This window comes from Excalfactoria chinensis, chromosome 5, assembly GCF_039878825.1.
Source record: "Excalfactoria chinensis isolate bCotChi1 chromosome 5, bCotChi1.hap2, whole genome shotgun sequence".
In the NCBI taxonomy this organism is placed as follows: Eukaryota; Metazoa; Chordata; class Aves; order Galliformes; family Phasianidae; genus Excalfactoria; species Excalfactoria chinensis.
The window spans coordinates 3,045,957-3,063,995 of NC_092829.1; the positions used below are offsets into that span (position 1 = coordinate 3,045,957).

Below are 18,039 nucleotides of genomic sequence, written 5' to 3' on the forward strand. Positions count from 1 at the left end.
AGATTCATATATAAAGCAGAGCACACAAGAATATATGTCTAGTAATAGTGACAGTGAAATGTCATTTTTGGATGAAACGTTTTTATTTCCCTTCCTTTTTAGTCTCGCCTTTTTTAGTTTTCTATCCACTGATTTTACCCAGAATTTCCAGCCTGTGGAAATGTATGCCCATGTTTATTTAGCACTGCTGCTTCTTCTGTGCTAGCAGTATGGATTTAGACATTGGCGCATCCTTTATGCAGTTCAGAGAATGACTTCAAGAAAAGTCCTAATCCAGCAAAGGTGGATTCTTCAGTAAGGAAAAATACAGCTCAGACTGCAAGAATAAAGGAGGAAAGGGTCTCTGCTGAGTTCTGCCTCTTCTAGGAAAAATGCTAGATTTCTCACTCCGAGGGTGGTGACCCCAGCACTTGGTCTTGTTGAACCTCATCCCATCGATCCCTATGGATCAGCCTGTCCTGGTCCCTCTGTAGGGCCTGTTTACCCTCAGGCAGATCAGCACTTCCAAACAACTTGCTGTCATCTACAAAAATTATTGAGGGTGCAGTGGATAGATGCATAATGCAAGGGGCTTTGACTGGATTGCCTACAGAGGAACCCACATTGGTGATTCTCTGAGCAGAAGCAGCAAAGACTCACATGTGGAGGATGACCAAATTGCAGAACGGGAACAGGATACTGTCACAGTTTAACCTAAAATCTACCTGCACCCGTGACAGGGGAAATAGACGGCCTGCAAGGCCGCTATCCCAAAAGGAAAAGGGAAAAGGGAAATAAATACAGCGGCAGTGATCTAAGGAGGCACACTTATTTACTAAATACTATATCGGAATACAGAATAACACAATATAATACAATATAATTGGAATTAAGGCTAACGAATCAAGTAAAAATAAGAGAGAGTGAGTCCCGAAACCAAGAGGCCTACTGTAACTCTAGGCGAAACGGCTGGAACGCTCCCACACGACTCCCCCATGGCTGGCAAGGTAAAAAGGCTTGGCACCTCAGAGTGACCACGCACATAGAAGGATGCAACAGGAGCTGTGTGGGAGGCCAAGGTCTCTTCCAAAATTCCCCAGCAGCCTCCGTACTTGGGAGGCCCACCAGGCCCATCCAGGCCAACTGCTTGGCTGCAAAGATGGAGTCAGCAACAGTGTTAGAGGGTATCATTCACCAGAGGTGCACTGGTCACAGCCATCACCTCAAGCATCTGCACGCTGACCGTTCGGTTTGTGAAGACAGCAGCCTGTGAATTACGGTTGGAATCCTGCCAACCCACTGTCCTGAGATGAAGAGTCTCATGCCCTTCTGACTGAGCTAACTGGGCCATTTCAAGGCCTCGAGCAGTGTCCCACTGCGCAAGCGATCCTTCCATGCAGCTTCCCTACACTGGTAGACGGGAAGGGGGAACCAAAAGAGCCTTGCGTGATCCGTGATGAGATGGTCCTGGATCTACTTAGAAAGCTGAATGTTTATAAGTCCATGGGGCCGGATGGGTTGCACCCTAGAGTTCTGAGGGAGTTGGCGGATGTGGTCGCCAAACCACTATCCATAATTTTTCAGCAGTCTTGGCTGACTGGGGATGTCCCGGTGGATTGGAGACTGGCAAATGTGACGCCTATCTTCAAAAAGGGCCGGAAAGATGATCCTGGCAGCTACAGGCCCATCAGTCTCACCTCGGTGCCTGGGAAGGTTATGGAAAGGATAATCTCAGGTATCATCATGGACGAACTAAAGGTCAGCCATGGGATCGGGCCTAGTCAGCATGGGTTTATGAATGGTAGATCCTGCCTGACTAACCTGATTTCATTCTATGACAAGGTGACCCGCTTAGTAGATGAGGGAAAGGCTGTCGACGTGGTCTACCTGGACTTCAGTAAGGCCTTTGACACTGTCCCCCATAACATTCTGGTAGAGAAGCTGGCTGCCCGTGGTTTGGATGGGTGCACGCTCCGCTGGGTGAAGAACTGGTTGGATGGCCGGGCCCAGAGAGTTGTGGTCAATGGAGTGGAATCCAGTTGGCGGCCGGTCACAAGTGGCATCCCCCAGGGCTCGGTGCTTGGGCCGCTTCTGTTTAACATCTTCATTGATGATTTGGATGAGGGGATTGAGTGCACCCTCAGTAAGTTCGCAGACGACACTAAGCTGGGAGGGAGTGTTGATCTGCCTGAGGGGAGAAGGGCACTACAGAGAGACCTGGATAGACTTGATCGATGGGCCAAGGTTAATGGAATGAGTTTCAACAGGGCCAAGTGTCGGGTCCTGCATTTTGGTCATAACAACCCCAGGCAATCCTACAGGCTTGGGGAGGTGTGGCTGGAAAGCTCCCAGACGGAAAGGGACCTTGGTGTGCTGATGGACAGTCGGCTGAATATGAGCCAGCAGTGTGCCCAGGTGGCCAAGAAGGCCAATGGCATCCTGGCTTGTATCAGGAATGGTGTGGTGAGCAGGACTAAGGAAGTCATCCTGCCCCTTTACTCAGCATTGGTGAGGCCTCACCTCGAGTACTGTGTCCAGTTTTGGGCACCTCAGCACAAGAAGGACATGGAGGTACTGGAGCAGGTCCAGAGAAGGGCAACGAGGCTCGTGAAGGGCTTGGAGAATCAGCCCTATGAGGAGAGACTAAGGAAGCTGGGGCTGTTTAGTCTGAGGAAGAGGAGGCTGAGGGGAGACCTTATTGCTGTCTTCCAGTACCTGAAAGGTTCTTACAGTGAGAGTGGGGCAGGTCTATTCTCACTACTGACTTGTGACAGGACGAGGGGAAATGGCCTCAAGTTGCGCCAGGGCAAGTTTAGGTTGGATATTAGAAAGAACTTCTTTACAGAAAGGGTGGTTAGGTACTGGAATGGGCTCCCCAAGGAGGTGGTTGAATCGCCATCCCTGGATGTGTTTAAGAGCCGCTTGGGCTACTGGTTAGGCTGCGGTTGGACTTGATGATCTTCAAGGTCTTTTCCAACCTGAGTAATTCTATGATTCTATGATTCTATGATTCCGTAAGATCTTTTGCCAAGCTGCAGCCATTTCGCTAGATGGATTTTGGGGTTCTTTTGGGACGAATCCCTTTAGCTGACCATACAAGGGCTTCATCAATCCAGAAGGTATCCCCAAAGCGCCCCGAACCCACTGGAGGGCTCCTACCAGTTTCTGCATATCCCATAGTTTCTTAACACGTGGTTGAATATCAAGACCCACCAGCTGCATCATCTCAGTGCTAAACTTATATCCCAAGCACTCTGCTCTAATTCCCTCTTGCATGTCTATACCATGCACAGGGTGAAAGGGATCATCTTGTTCAGCTGCCACAACCCTCCCAAGCTCACTCATCCACCCCTCTTTCCAGAGTGTATATTGCACCAGCTTGAGAATCACGCAGGTGAGGCTTTCAATGTCGTGATGGAGCACAGGGCCATGAGCCGTTAAAGTCTCTAACGTGTTTAAAGCCAGGGGCAAACGGAACTCGCGGCAGCAGCCGGCAGCCCGGTGCCGGAAGGTGGAGCGGCTCCGCGCCGGGGAACCGAATCCCGGCCCCTGGCGTGACAGGCGGGCTGCCCCCTGGGACGGAGGGAATGTGGAAGCGCCGGCGGAGCCCGCCCGCCTGCACAGAGCGGGGCGGCCCCAGGTCCGACCGCAGCGTCGGGCTGCCCCGCCGCCGCCATCTTACAGCCACAACTGGATACGCCTCCAAAGCCCCCGACAAGCCCTTATCTTCTGCTACTGCTCTAATCTTTGCCCAGTCCGTAACTTGACCACGTTTATAGTCCCCAATGCTTAAAGCAGGACCCACCCCGTCCTAAGGAGGCACACTTGTTTACTAAATACTATATCGGAATACAGAATAACACAATATAATACAATATAATTGGAATTAAAGCTAACGAATCAAGTAAAATAGGAGAGAGTGAGTCCCGAAACCGAGAGGCCTACGGTAACTCTAAGCAAAATGGCCGGAACGCTCCCACACGGCTCCCCCATGGCTGGCAGGATCCAAGAGAGCGAGTCCAGCACTGAAGTGACATTATATAGAGTCCTTGTATATGACTGACCGTGGTGCTCTCTGGGACATTCAGTCTTCTTTTGTGAGCAGCACATTCGTCAAAATTATCCATGCTTTATCATTCCCTGATGTCATGATTCCCTGACATTTCCAACATTGTTGTGGTAAAGGCCTTCGCTAAGCACAGTGACCTGAGATAAGCACAGAGTCAAGTTTAACATGCCATAAACAGAGGAGGATCTGGAGAGGAGGATGGAAGGCACCAGCCTCGAGCTCCGGCTGCAGGGCTCCTCCAAATGCAGGAAACAACGGACACCCAGAGACTGGTCAAGTTCAGAAATCTGAATGCTAAGGGAGCGTCCAGGAAAGAACAGGTCCTGTTTCACTGGGTTACACAGCTTCTGTTGGTTAATAATATTTATTGAAATCCTTGTTACAGAAACAGACAAGGAGAGCGATTATCTTCTCTGGAGAAACCTACACTGGGCAACCTGCTGTAGCAGGGGGTTTGGTCTAGGGGATCTCCTGAGGTCCAGACGACTTCCAGCCCTGATGATCTGGGATCTGCCCTGGCTTCAGGAGGTGACTCTGGCCTTACCTCGCAGTAGTCAATACACCCATGGCTGGGAGCCTTGTGCTGCAGGCAGCAAGGTATGCAGGTGAAGCACAGCTGGTCTGACAGCTGCCATCACGCTCCTGTCCTACAGGGCCATCTCCTTACCTACCAGACCACTCTGTGCCTGCAGGGCTGCTTTGGTTCATCACCCACCGGCTGAGAAGGGTGGGGTCGGGCTGCCCATTTGTGACATCAGCAGGGATGCATTGCATCACAATGCAGGGGATGGGTTTAGGGCCAGGGGCAGGCAGCGCTGCTGCATTTTGTCCTGGGCCATTGGTGAGTGCAGCAGCAGGGGAAGGTCGGGCTGGCCTCGGTCCCTGCTGCCACCCAGCTCCCTCGTACCCACTGCTCCTCCCTGTGCGCAGGGCCACGCGGCTCCTGGCCCCGCTCCCTCCCAGCCCCACTGATCCCCCTCTCCCATCTCTTGCAGATCATGGCTTTGGTGTTTCTTCTCGCATTGGTGCGGGTGCTAAGTGTCAGTGTCAAAACTGATGTGCTTATGCTCGAGAACGTGCAGCGGCGCGAGGCTGATCTGCAGCCGTACATGATACCTCCGCAGCACGTGATAGAGCAGAGGAATGTGGAGCAGAGCTGGGTGGACATGCTGGGTCTGCTCTTTACTCTGGTGGAGTACTGGAGGATCTGGTTCTATGTGGGGCTGATTCTGTTGCTCTTTTGGAACATGGTGCAGTCCCTAAAAATGAACCAGCGTGATGAAGGCAGCAGTGAAAACGACAGCTCCGGCAGCGAGGAGGAGGCAGCGGGGGCGGAGAAAGAGGAAGAGGAAGAGGAAGAGGAAGAGGTGGAAGAGGTGGAAGAGGTGAAACAGGTGAAAAAGGAGGAATATGAGGAACAGGTGGAAAAGAAGGAACAGGAGGTGCAGGAGGAACTGCTGGAAGAGCAGGAGCAGGTGGAACTGGTGGAACAGCAGCAGCAGGAGGAACAGGTGGAACAGGAGGTGCAGGTGGAACAGGTGGAACAGGGGGTGCAGGAGGAACAGGAGAAACAGCAGGTGCAGGTGGAACAGGTGGAACAGCAGCAGCAGGTGGAACTGGTGAAAAAGGAGGAAGAGGAAGAAGAGGAAGAAGAGGAGGATGAGGAGGAGGAGGAGGAAGAAGAGGAAGAAGACTACCATCCTTCAAAATTTACCGAATTTATCACACGGTGTGCCCTGGAATATGCGCAAGGAAGGGCCACCAGGTGCCATCTGGTGGAGAAGCTGATGAACGACCTCCTGAACACCTTCAGATTTTTCTGGTCCGACACTTTCTTCCCGGTTCTGCAGACTGCCATTGGGGTGGGCAGCGCCTTTGAAGGCTGGAGTCACCAGGAGTTGGACACTGTGTACCGCCTGATCGTGCCCATAGAGGCCCCCCAAGGGCACAGCTTCCTCCTGGAGCTGGGAGATGAAGGGGACGTGCTGGCAAGGAACTCCCGCATCCGCGTGGAGCTGCAGTGCATGTGCCCAATACAGCAGCAGCTGGAGGATGTGCTGTGCTTCCTCCACCACCAGGAGGATGAGCTGAGCCAAAATCAGGAACCCAGCCTCCTACAGACACTCTGCACCGACTCCTACCTGGATGTGCAGAAAACTGTCACCTGGTTCACCGTACAGGTGGATGCAGTCTGGAAGGCCACCCGCCGGGCGCAAGCCTACGACCTGAAGGTGCTGCCTTCCAGCCGCTCCTGCAATCTCCAGCTGACAGAAACCTCCAGCGGGGAAAAAATCCTTGTTGAGCTGCTGTTCGGGGTGCAGCAAGGCAACTCGGACATCTTCCTGACCAGCCAGAACACAGAGGGCGGCTTTACGCCCAGCACAGCATGGCCGCAGAGCTGCGCTGTGGCGGAAAAGAAGTTCTTCCAGCACACAGCCAGGAATGCTCTACATGACAGCACCCACCTGAGCTGCCTGACGTTCCTTGCCTGCGCCTCTGTGCAAATGGGCTTTTCCACCTATGTCATCAAGACTATTGTCCTCCACTTGCTGGCCCTCATCCCTTTGAAGAAATGGAGCAGGACGAATTTCGTGAGTCAGCTGCTGGATCTCCTGCGGTACCTGGAGTACTGCGTGAAGGAGAAATGCCTGACCCACTTCCTTGTTGGCAACGGGAACTTGCACAACACAGTTGTCCTGCCAGAGGCCTTCCAATCCGCCACCCCACTCAACCTCTTCCAGCACCTGAAGGAGGACCCGGCTGCCTACTTCAGGGCGCAGCGTGACTTCAGGAAGCTGAAAGATCGCTTCCTCAGACTGCTGATATTCCGACATTGAGAGGGACCTTTGTCCGAACTCTTCTCTTGTTTTTGCTCAAAGCTACATCCTGTGAGCAATAAGACTCTGAGACCTACCTAGGAGGCCAGAGGTGGGTGCTGCCGTGTGGCAGTCAGCGTCACTTTGGAGAGAGCTTACTGGTGGAAGATCCAGCCTGTGACCAAATGACTCCAGCTTGGTATAGGAGATCTGGGGATGGAACCATTGTATCTTGTGAAGGCAAGATGCAAGCAGACGCTTCCTTGCTCCCTCTTACCTGCTGGCAAGGTCCGAAGGCTGGGAACAGGAGGAGTTCCTGCTGTGGTCCAAGAAACAGCAAGCTGTCACTCCAAACAGAGCTGACGCAAACACTCTGGACTTACAAATAAGTCTGAACTGTCATTGGAACAAGTCATCCTTGTGGTCGTCGTCGTCAACGGAGCAACAACCTCTGACGACCCATCTCTACTGAAGATCAACATCTGAACTACGAGTCATGCTGGAAACCCGGTGGTGACTAATTCTCTCTTGCTTTCTACAAAGACTCTTTGCTTTTATTTCCAATCTCTTTTCTATCGCCCGACTTCCCTTTCCCATTTCCCTAACAACAACAACTTTTAATAAACTAACTAAAATTTATCTTGTTGTGTCGGGTGTACGTATATTGAAAGAACCTCCCCTCCCTGCTCTGAACTGGAGCAAGACAGCCTTGGTGTGCAGATCTCTGCATGCCGGGAGCACCGCACACAGCAGCCGTTCCCTGCTGCTACACCGTGAGGAGCCGGACCCCGTGCAGCTGAAGAGGCCTCTGCACAGAGCTGCTAACAGAGACTCCTGGTACCAGCTGGGCTGGGACCGCCCGGCCTGTCAGAGAGCGTCCCTTTGTTCCGGGAGCTTCGGCCTCTGCACAAATGCCAAGAGATACTTTGCTCATCTCCGTGCTGTGTTTGAGAGGGACCTGTGCAAGGAAGGACTGCAGTGTCAGCTGCACAGTGCCGTGCAGAGACGGCTTCAGAATGCTGCCATGACGGGAGACTTCACCATCCCCTGGGGCAGGGAGATCGACTGCTCGGTTACCCTCAATTGAAAAGGAGGGAAACGTAGAGGAAGTGGAAGCAGGGTTGTGTAGCCTGGTAGGAGTATAGGGTCGTTGTCTGCATGTGTAGAAAGGATAGGAAAGCCAAGGCACAGATAAAGCTGAACTTGGCAAGGGATGTGAACGATAACAGGAGTGTGTTCCTCAGGTACATATGGAGGAGACACATCAAGAAGAGTGTTCCCCCTCTGGTAAGTGAGAACAGAGAATTGGCCTCAGACATGGAAAAAGCTGAGGTGATCAACGAGCGCTTTGTCTCATTCTTCACTGGTGGTCAGGCTCCTCCCCATGTCTGCCAGGACCCTGAAGCTCCTGGTGTAGGTAAGAGGAGCAGATTACGTCCCACTGTAACAGTGGAACATGTCCGAGACCTCCTCATGAAACTGAATGTATATATGTCCCTGGGGCCTAATCATATCCATCCAAGGTTCTGAAACAAATGGCTGATGTGGTTGCCAAGCTTCTCTCCATCATATTTGAAAAATCATGACTATTCAGAGTAGTCCCCAGTGACTGGATACAGGGAAACATCACTACCATTTTTAAGGGAGAAAGGATGACCTGGGGAACTACAGGCCGGTGAGCCTCACCTCTGCGTCTGGGAAGATCGTGGAGCAGATCCTCATAGAAGCTGTGTTAAGGTACATAAGAGACAAAGAGGTGATTCGAGACAGCCAGTTAGGTTTCACCAAGGGCAGATCTTGCCTGACCAATCTTGTGCCCTTCTATGACGGAGTGATGGCTTTGGGTGACAGGGGAAGGGCCACAGATGTCATCTACCTGTACTTCTGCAAAGCCTTTGGCATGATCCCTCACCACATCCTTCTCTCTAAATCGGAGAGGTGTGGATTTGAAGGATGGACTTTTTGATGGATTAGGAATTGGCCGGCTGGATGCAGCCAGAGGGTTGTGATCAATGATTCTGTGTCAGTGTGGAGGCCAGCCACAAGCAGTGTCCCTCAGGGGTTGGTCTTGGGACCAGTGCTCTTCAACATCTTCATCAGTGTCACGGATGATGGCATTGTGTGCACCCTCAGCAATTCTGCAGACAACAGGAAGCTGAGCAGTGCAGTCGATACACTGGAGGGAAGGGAAGCCATCCAGAGGGACCTGGACAGGCTGGAGAAGTGGGCCTACGTGAACCTAATGAGGTTCAACAAGACCAAGTAGAAGGTGTTGTACTTGGGCTGGGGAAATCCCAGTTGTTTATACAGACTGGGCAAAGAACCCCTATGAGAGCAGCCCTGTGGAGAAGGACTTGGGGGTCCTGGTTGACAAGAAGCTGGACACGAGCCAGCAGTGCATGCTTGCAGCCCGGAAGGCCAACTGTGTTCTGGGCTGCATTAAAAAGCGATGGCCAGCAGAGAGAGGGAGGTGATTGTCCCCCTTTACTCAGCTCTTGTGAGGCCCCAACTGCAGTACTGCGTCCAGGTCCGGGCCCTCAGTACAGGAAGGACTGGAGTGTGTCCAGAGGAGGCCACTAAGATGATCAGGGTGGTGGAGCAGCTCTCCTATGAGGAAAGGCTGAGGGAACTGAGCTTGTTTAGCTTAGAGAAGAGAAGGCCCTGGGGAGACCTCATTGTGGCCTTGCAGTACTTGAAGGGAGCGTATAAACAGGAGGAGGTTTAGGTTGGATCTTAGGAGGAAGTTTTTCACTCAGAGGGTGGTGATGCACTGGAATGGGTTGCCCAAGGAGGCTGTGGATGCCCCATCCCTGCAGGCATGGATGTGTCTGGGCAGCCTGGGCTGCTGGTTGGCGACCCTGCACCTAGCAGGGGGCTGAAACTGGATGAGCGTTGTTTTCAACCCTTTTCAACCCAGGCCATTAAATGATTCTAAGATGCTGTCCTGAAGAGGTGGCTCCTCTTGACTCAGCAGACACAAACTACAGATGCCTTTCTGTTTTCAGGCAAGTCCTGGGGTGTTCATCAGGGAGGCGGGAGGATTAAGAGGGCAGGTTTTCAACAGGGAGGGTCTGACTTGAAGAGAGCAGCACGCTTTCTGTGCCAAAGGAAATTCTTCTTAATGCTTTTCTTCCAAGGCTGAACAGCCAGCATGCTGGCATGTGTCCCATACAGCATACATTCCTTCCCAAGCATAGTCACAGGGTTGTACTTAACAAAAAGCCCCACCTGCAGTTTGACAGTCAGGGAAAAGAGATGCCTATGAAGCAGGGTGCTTGGCAGGGTGAGAAGCAGAGGCACGGGAGCAGGAATATGGGGAGCCAGCCTTCCCACAGGGTTTGCTAAGAGCATGAGGGCAGAGTAGAAGGGGACAATCATCTCCCTCACCCTGCTTACCACCCCTTTTATGATGCAGCCCAGGATACCGTTGGCCTTCTGGGCCCTAAGTGCATGCTGCTTGCCCATGTCAAGTTTTCAGAACCCCTAAGTCTTTCCCGGCAAGGCACCTCTCAATGAGTTCTTCTGCCAGCCTGTAGGCATATCTGGGTGTCATGGTTTTGTGCTGTCAATATTCTACATCATGACATCATGTGCGGTATGAATCATTAACTGAGGGTACAAATAGTGGTAAACTGTTTTGGTGGTATAAGAAAGTGTAACAGAGGGTATGTGGAAGTGTAACAGAGGGTATGTGCAAGTGTAACAGAGGGTATATGAAAGTGTAACAGAGGGTATGCAGAAGTGTGGAAGGTTCATGCTCCAGATCTGTGGAATGGCAGCATCCCGAGTACTCAGCTCTTGGAGGAAACTACATATCCCAGGGGACGACGCGGCCAGAGACAAATCACCAGAGGAGGAGGACACATATATAATCTCGCTCCCAGGCTGGAACGTCCTTCTTTTTGCTCTGTCTATCGCTTTGGAGCGCTCCATCCCTGCTGTCTCCCTCTATCAGCAACGTTCCAGCCTGTCGCCTAGAGATCGCAGTAGGCCCTCAGTTCTCGGGGACTCTTTTTCTCTCTTTCTTTTTTCTCTGTCTTGTTTGATTTAGTAGTTGAAGTTATATTGTATCATATTGTGTCACCTTGTATTCCAATATTATTCGTATTTAGTAAAATAAGTTCTTTCCTTAGATTGCTGCCATTGTTTTTGTTCATTTACCTCCTTCCAGGGGCAGCAGCCTCTATCACGGGTAAATCTAGATAACCCGATTACAACCATGCACAGGGTGAAAGGGATCATCTTGTTCAGCTGCCACAACCCTCCCAAGCTCACTCATCCACCCCTCTTTCCAGAGTGTATATTGCACCAGCTTGAGAATCACGCAGGTGAGGCTTTCAATGTCGTGATGGAGCACAGGGCCATGAGCCGTTAAAGTCTCTAACGTGTTTAAAGCCAGGGGCAAACGGAACCCGCGGCAGCAGCCGGCAGCCCGGTGCCGGAAGGTGGAGCGGCTCCGCGCCGGGGAACCGAGCCCCGGCCCCTCGCGTGACAGGCGGGCTGCCCCCTGGGACGGAGGGAATGTGGAAGCGCCGGCGGAGCCCGCCCGCCTGCACAGAGCGGGGCGGCCCCAGGTCCGACCGCAGCGTCGGGCTGCCCCGCCGCCGCCATCTTACAGCCACAACTGGATACGACTCCAAAGCCCCCGACAAGCCCTTATCTTCTGCTACTGCTCTAATCTTTGCCCAGTCCGTAACTTGACCACGTTTATAGTCCCCAACACTTAAAGCAGGACCCACCCCGTCCTAAGGAGGCACACTTGTTTACTAAATACTATATTGGAATACAGAATAACACAATATAATACAATATAATTGGAATTAAGGCTAACGAATCAAGTAAAATAGGAGAGAGTGAGTCCCGAAACCGAGAGGCCTACGGTAACTCTAAGCAAAATGGCCGGAACGCTCCCACATGGCTCCCCCATGGCTGGCAGGATCCAAGAGAGCGAGTCCAGCACTGAAGTGACATTATATAGAGTCCTTGTATATGACTGACCGTGGTGTTCTCTGGGACATTCAGTCTTCTTTTGTGAGCAGCACATTCGTCAAAATTATCCATGCTTTATCATTCCCTGATGTCATGATTCCCTGACATTTCCAACATTGTTGTGGTAAAGGCCTTCGCTAAGCACAGTGACCTGAGATAAGCACAGAGTCAAGTTTAACATGCCATAAACAGAGGAGGATCTGGAGAGGAGAATGGAAGGCACCAGCCTCGAGCTCCGGCTGCAGGGCTCCTCCAAATACAGGAAACAACGGACACCCAGAGACTGGTCAAGTACAGAAATCTGAATGCTAAGGGAGCGTCCAGGAAAGAACAGGTCCTGTTTCACTGGGTTACACAGCTTCTGTTGGTTAATAATATTTATTGATATCCTTGTTACAGAAACAGACAAGGAGAGCGATTATCTTCTCTGGAGAAACCTACACTGGGCAACCTGCTGTAGCAGGGGGTTTGGTCTAGGGGATCTCCTGAGGTCCAGACGACTTCCAGCCCTGATGATCTGGGATCTGCCCTGGCTTCAGGAGGTGACTCTGGCCTTACCTCGCAGTAGTCAATACACCCATGGCTGGGAGCCTTGTGCTGCAGGCAGCAAGGTATGCAGGTGAAGCACAGCTGGTCTGACAGCTGCCATCATGCTCCTGTCCTACAGGGCCATCTCCTTACCTACCGGCTCCCAGCCAAGCCTTTCTCTGTTGGCTTTTGAGAAATATTCCTGCCTCGTGCACATGTGATTCTGCAACATGTGGTAGACGGCAGTTGCTCCTGCTATTTTCTCTACAGCAAAGCTCACCCAAAGGAGCCAGAGCCCGTGCAGCTGAAGAGGCTGCTGCACACGTGGGCCTCCTAATCTTCATTGTTAGAGCCCCTTTGAGCAGCGTGGCTCGAGCCAGACAGCCTTTTGCTTAGAGGGTGTTCAGACCACTGGCAGCTGAGGGAGCAATCAGCAAAGGGCTGTCTGATGTCAGGTGCTGAGACCTTGACATGACTGGCACTGATCTTCAGCTTTGCTCTCTCTGTGGCATTTCAGCACCAAAATGAGTTCTCTGCATATCTTGCAAATTCTTATGTTTCCTCAGGAGTCAGAGTTCTGCTTTTCCTTTCCTGTCCAAATGAGTTTCCAGGGACAATGTGTTTGGAACATAACCTGTGGGGTGCCACATGAGGAGCACAGCATCCATGGGAAATATCACCCCGTTTTATTTTAAAGAAAGGCCTGGGCAGCTCTCACCCGCTTTGTAAAGAGCATCCCCAGGAGCTCTGTCCAGAGATATGCCTCCAAAGTGAGGCAGTGCCATGGCTCAGTGGCCGTGTGGCCACCCAGGGCAGCTGAGAAGGGTGGGGTCGGGCTGCCCATTTGTGACATCAGCAGGGATGCATTGCATCACAATGCAGGGGATGGGTTTAGGGCCAGGGGCAGGCAGCGCTGCTGCATTTTGTCCTGGGCCATTGGTGAGTGCAGCAGCAGGGGAAGGTCGGGCTGGCCTCGGTCCCTGCTGCCACCCAGCTCCCTCGTACCCACTGTTCCTCCCTGTGCGCAGGGCCACGCGGCTCCTGGCCCCGCTCCCTCCCAGCCCCACTGATCCCCCTCTCCCATCTCTTGCAGATCATGGCTTTGGTGTTTCTTCTCGCATTGGTGCGGGTGCTAAGTGTCAGTGTCAAAACTGATGTGCTTATGCTCGAGAACGTGCAGCGGCGCGAGGCTGATCTGCAGCCGTACATGATACCTCCGCAGCACGTGATAGAGCAGAGGAATGTGGAGCAGAGCTGGGTGGACATGCTGGGTCTGCTCTTTACTCTGGTGGAGTACTGGAGGATCTGGTTCTATGTGGGGCTGATTCTGTTGCTCTTTTGGAACATGGTGCAGTCCCTAAAAATGAACCAGCGTGATGAAGGCAGCAGTGAAAATGACAGCTCCAGCAGCGAGGAGGAGGCAGCGGGGGCGGAGAAAGAGGAAGAGGAAGAGGAAGAGGAAGAGGAAGAGGTGGAAGAGGTGAAACAGGTGAAAAAGGAGGAATATGAGGAACAGGTGGAAAAGAAGGAACAGGAGGTGCAGGAGGAACTGCTGGAACAGCAGGAGCAGGTGGAACTGGTGGAACAGCAGCAGCAGGAGGAACAGGTGGAACAAGAGGTACAGGTGGAACAGGAGGTGCAGGTGGAACTGGTGGAACAGGAGGTGCAGGAGGAACAGGTGAAACAGCAGCAGCAGGTGGAACTGGTGAAAAAGGAGGAAGAGGAAGAAGAGGAAGAAGAGGAGGATGAGGAGGATGAGGAGAATGAGGAGGAAGAAGACTACCATCCTTCAAAATTTACCGAATTTATCACACGGTGTGCCCTGGAATATGCGCAAGGAAGGGCCACCAGGTGCCATCTGGTGGAGAAGCTGATGAACGACCTCCTGAACACCTTCAGATTTTTCTGGTCCGACACTTTCTTCCCGGTTCTGCAGACTGCCATTGGGGTGGGCAGCGCCTTTGAAGGCTGGAGTCACCAGGAGTTGGACACTGTGTACCGCCTGATCGTGCCCATAGAGGCCCCCCAAGGGCACAGCTTCCTCCTGGAGCTGGGAGATGAAGGGGACGTGCTGGCAAGGAACTCCCGCATCCGCGTGGAGCTGCAGTGCATGTGCCCAATACAGCAGCAGCTGGAGGATGTGCTGTGCTTCCTCCACCACCAGGAGGATGAGCTGAGCCAAAATCAGGAACCCAGCCTCCTACAGACACTCTGCACCGACTCCTACCTGGATGTGCAGAAAACTGTCACCTGGTTCACCGTACAGGTGGATGCAGTCTGGAAGGCCACCCGCCGGGAGCAAGCCTACGACCTGAAGGTGCTGCCTTCCAGCCGCTCCTGCAATCTCCAGCTGACAGAAACCTCCAGCGGGGAAAAAATCCTTGTTGAGCTGCTGTTCGGGGTGCAGCAAGGCAACTCGGACATCTTCCTGACCAGCCAGAACACAGAGGGCGGCTTTACGCCCAGCACAGCATGGCCGCAGAGCTGCGCTGTGGCGGAAAAGAAGTTCTTCCAGCACACAGCCAGGAATGCTCTACATGACAGCACCCACCTGAGCTGCCTGACGTTCCTTGCCTGCGCCTCTGTGCAAATGGGCTTTTCCACCTATGTCATCAAGACTATTGTCCTCCACTTGCTGGCCCTCATCCCTTTGAAGAAATGGAGCAGGACGAATTTCGTGAGTCAGCTGCTGGATCTCCTGCGGTACCTGGAGTACTGCGTGAAGGAGAAATGCCTGACCCACTTCCTTGTTGGCAACGGGAACTTGCACAACACAGTTGTCCTGCCAGAGGCCTTCCAATCCGCCACCCCACTCAACCTCTTCCAGCACCTGAAGGAGGACCCGGCTGCCTACTTCAGGGCGCAGCGTGACTTCAGGAAGCTGAAAGATCGCTTCCTCAGACTGCTGATATTCCGACATTGAGAGGGACCTTTGTCCGAACTCTTCTCTTGTTTTTGCTCAAAGCTACATCCTGTGAGCAATAAGACTCTGAGACCTACCTAGGAGGCCAGAGGTGGGTGTTGCCTTGTGGCAGTCAGCGTCACTTTGGAGAGAGCTTACTGGTGGAAGATCCGGCCTGTGACCAAATGACTCCAGCTTGGTATAGGAGATCTGGGGATGGAACCATTGTATCTTGTGAAGGCAAGATGCAAGCAGACGCTTCCTTGCTCCCTCTTACCTGCTGGCAAGGCCCGAAGGGTGGGAACAGGAGGAGTTCCTGCTGTGGTCCAAGAAACAGCAAGCTGTCACTCCAAACAGAGCTGACGCAAACACTCTGGACTTACAAATAAGTCTGAACTGTCATTGGAACAAGTCATCCTTGTGGTCGTCGTCGTCAACGGAGCAACAACCTCTGACGACCCATCTCTACTGAAGATCAACATCTGAACTACGAGTCATGCTGGAAACCCGGTGGTGACTAATTCTCTCTTGCTTTCTACAAAGACTCTTTGCTTTTATTTCCAATCTCTTTTCTATCGCCCGACTTCCCTTTCCCATTTCCCTAAACAACAACAACTTTTAATAAACTAACTAACATTATCTTGTTGTGTCGGGTGTACGTATATTGAAAGAACCTCCCCTCCCTGCTCTGAACTGGAGCAAGACAGCCTTGGTGTGCAGATCTCTGCATGCCGGGAGCACCGCGCACAGCAGCCATTCCCTGCTGCCACACCGTGAGGAGCCAGACCCTGTGCAGCTGAAGAGGCCTCTGCACAGAGCTGCTAACAGAGACTCCTGGTACCAGCTGGGCTGGGACCGCCCGGCCTGTCAGAGAGCGTCCCTTTGTTCCGGGAGCTTCGGCCTCTGCACAAATGCCAAGAGATACTTTGCTCATCTCCGTGCTGTGTTTGAGAGGGACCTGTGCAAGGAAGGACTGCAGTGTCAGCTGCACAGTGCCGTGCAGAGACGGCTTCAGAATGCTGCCATGACAGGAGAGTTCACCATCCCCTGGGGCAGGGAGATCGACTGCTCGGTTACCCTGAATTGAAAAGGAGGGAAACGTAGAGGAAGTGGAAGCAGGGTTGTGTAGCCTGGTAGGAGTATAGGGTCGTTGTCTGCATGTGTAGAAAGGATAGGAAAGCCAAGGCACAGATAAAGCTGAACTTGGCAAGGGATGTGAACGATAACAGGAGTGTGTTCCTCAGGTACATATGGAGGAGACACATCAAGAATGGTGTTCCCCCTCTGGTAAGTGAGAACAGAGAATTGGCCTCAGACATGGAAAAAGCTGAGGTGATCAACGAGCGCTTTGTCTCATTCTTCACTGGTGGTCAGGCTCCTCCCCATGTCTGCCAGGACCCTGAAGCTCCTGGTGTAGGTAAGAGGAGCAGATTACATCCCACTGTAACAGTGGAACATGTCCGAGACCTCCTCATGAAACCTCCTCAAGGCACCTCTCAATGAGTTCTTCTGCCAGCCTGTAGGCATATCTGGGATTGCTCCACCCCAAGTGGAACACCTTGCTCTTGGCCTTGTTGAACCTCATGATGTTCACAAGGGCCACTTCTCAAACATGTCTAGGCTCCTCTTTTTGATGTCATCCTTCTCTTGTATCAACTGCACCACTCAGCTTACTGTCATCAGCAAACTTGCTGAGGATGCACTCAATCCCACTGTCTTGGTTCTGAGACAGACCCCTAAGAAACATCACTCATGTTGTGTGCTATCACAAATGCATTACAGAACCAGCGCTGAAGGGATATTAGAGCAGGCACCTCTTCACTTAGCTGTAATGTACCAGAGCAATAATTAAACTCAATCTCGTAGCATTAACTTGCTCTATGGGATGCAAAATAAATTCTGAGAATAGCATCTCTTTAACAAAAGAATCGTAAAGCTTGAAAAGGGCTTTGGGCTTCATTAGTCCAACCAGCATTGCCCTGCACTTACCCCTTGACAGAGGATGCTGCCCGGTCCGTAATGGTGTAATGTCCATAATTCTTCAGTAAAACCACAGCTCCAGTTCTACAGAGATTCTGCACAATTCTAGGGGGGGGAAGGGAAACACAAGATTGATGGCTGTTGTTACAGACTGAAGCATTTCTTAACGTCGTGTGCTGTCAATACCAGATGCACACTCAGCCCTGATAGATGCTGGAGGCTGCGAGCATCAATCGCTACTTTACACCAAAGTGCCAGGAGCTGCTATTGAAATGAATCCTTTGATCACATTAAAACTTTTCTCCTTATGTGGATCATTTTAAAATTAAATTTAAAATAAGATAATTGCCCACTTCAGTTGTTAAGATTCTCTGGGGGACACTTGCAATAATAACCGTGATTACCCGACGTGGGGATTGCCATATGCAGCGTTCCAGATTGATCCACAATGGGGAACATTAAAAATCAAAATCCAAGAAGAGATTAGAGCTCCTTTGCCAATTTAACGTCTTAAAATGACTATTTAGAAACTTTTAAAGGGGGTAATGAGACGTGTGTTATGGCTGGCGAATTAAAAACCAACAGAGGTTGTTGGATGGGAGAAGGAGAAAGTAACCTGGGACCAGAGGCACATCAATAGATGAACCAGATACAGGATGTCCATAATTCCTGTGTTCTGTTTGGTGTTCATGTGACCATTCTCCAATGTTAAACATCCACACCAACAGCTCTGCCTTCATTCTGAAGGGCTTCCCACTGGCTTGCTGATCACCCTC

General features: G+C 51.9%; 3 protein-coding genes across 6 annotated transcripts in view; all 3 read left to right on the forward strand.

The window, feature by feature from the left end:
• Positions 1-18,039, forward strand: part of CDKN3 (cyclin dependent kinase inhibitor 3) — a 482,527-nt gene that overhangs the window by 446,121 nt on the left and 18,367 nt on the right. The gene's annotated exons all lie outside the window — the stretch shown is intronic.
• Positions 5,047-6,885, forward strand: LOC140252549 (inositol 1,4,5-trisphosphate receptor-interacting protein-like 1). The gene is made up of 3 exons (XM_072337384.1): positions 5,047-5,338; positions 5,396-5,586; positions 5,695-6,885. The coding sequence occupies exons 1-3, from the start codon at positions 5,047-5,049 to the stop codon at positions 6,883-6,885; spliced, it is 1,674 nt and encodes a 557-aa protein (XP_072193485.1).
• LOC140252552 (inositol 1,4,5-trisphosphate receptor-interacting protein-like 1) lies at positions 13,478-15,304 on the forward strand. The gene is made up of 3 exons (XM_072337387.1): positions 13,478-13,769; positions 13,833-14,044; positions 14,144-15,304. Exons 1-3 carry the CDS (start codon positions 13,478-13,480, stop codon positions 15,302-15,304), a joined length of 1,665 nt encoding a protein of 554 aa, XP_072193488.1.

Excerpts from the sequence above, each read along its gene's own strand:
- LOC140252549 (XM_072337384.1), top strand. The coding sequence starts at position 5,047 with ATGGCTTTGGTGTTTCTTCTCGCATTGGTGCGGGTGCTAAGTGTCAGT. Across the intron at positions 5,339-5,395 it reads CCAGCGTGATGAAGGCAGCA|AGGAAGAGGAAGAGGAAGAG; the intron begins GTGAAAACGACA and ends AGAAAGAGGAAG. Across the intron at positions 5,587-5,694 it reads AGGAGGTGCAGGTGGAACAG|GAAGAAGAGGAGGATGAGGA; the intron begins GTGGAACAGGGG and ends GAGGAAGAAGAG.
- LOC140252552 (XM_072337387.1), top strand. The coding sequence starts at position 13,478 with ATGGCTTTGGTGTTTCTTCTCGCATTGGTGCGGGTGCTAAGTGTCAGT. Across the intron at positions 13,770-13,832 it reads CCAGCGTGATGAAGGCAGCA|AGGAAGAGGAAGAGGAAGAG; the intron begins GTGAAAATGACA and ends AGGAAGAGGAAG. Across the intron at positions 14,045-14,143 it reads TGGAACTGGTGGAACAGGAG|AATGAGGAGGAAGAAGACTA; the intron begins GTGCAGGAGGAA and ends GAGGATGAGGAG.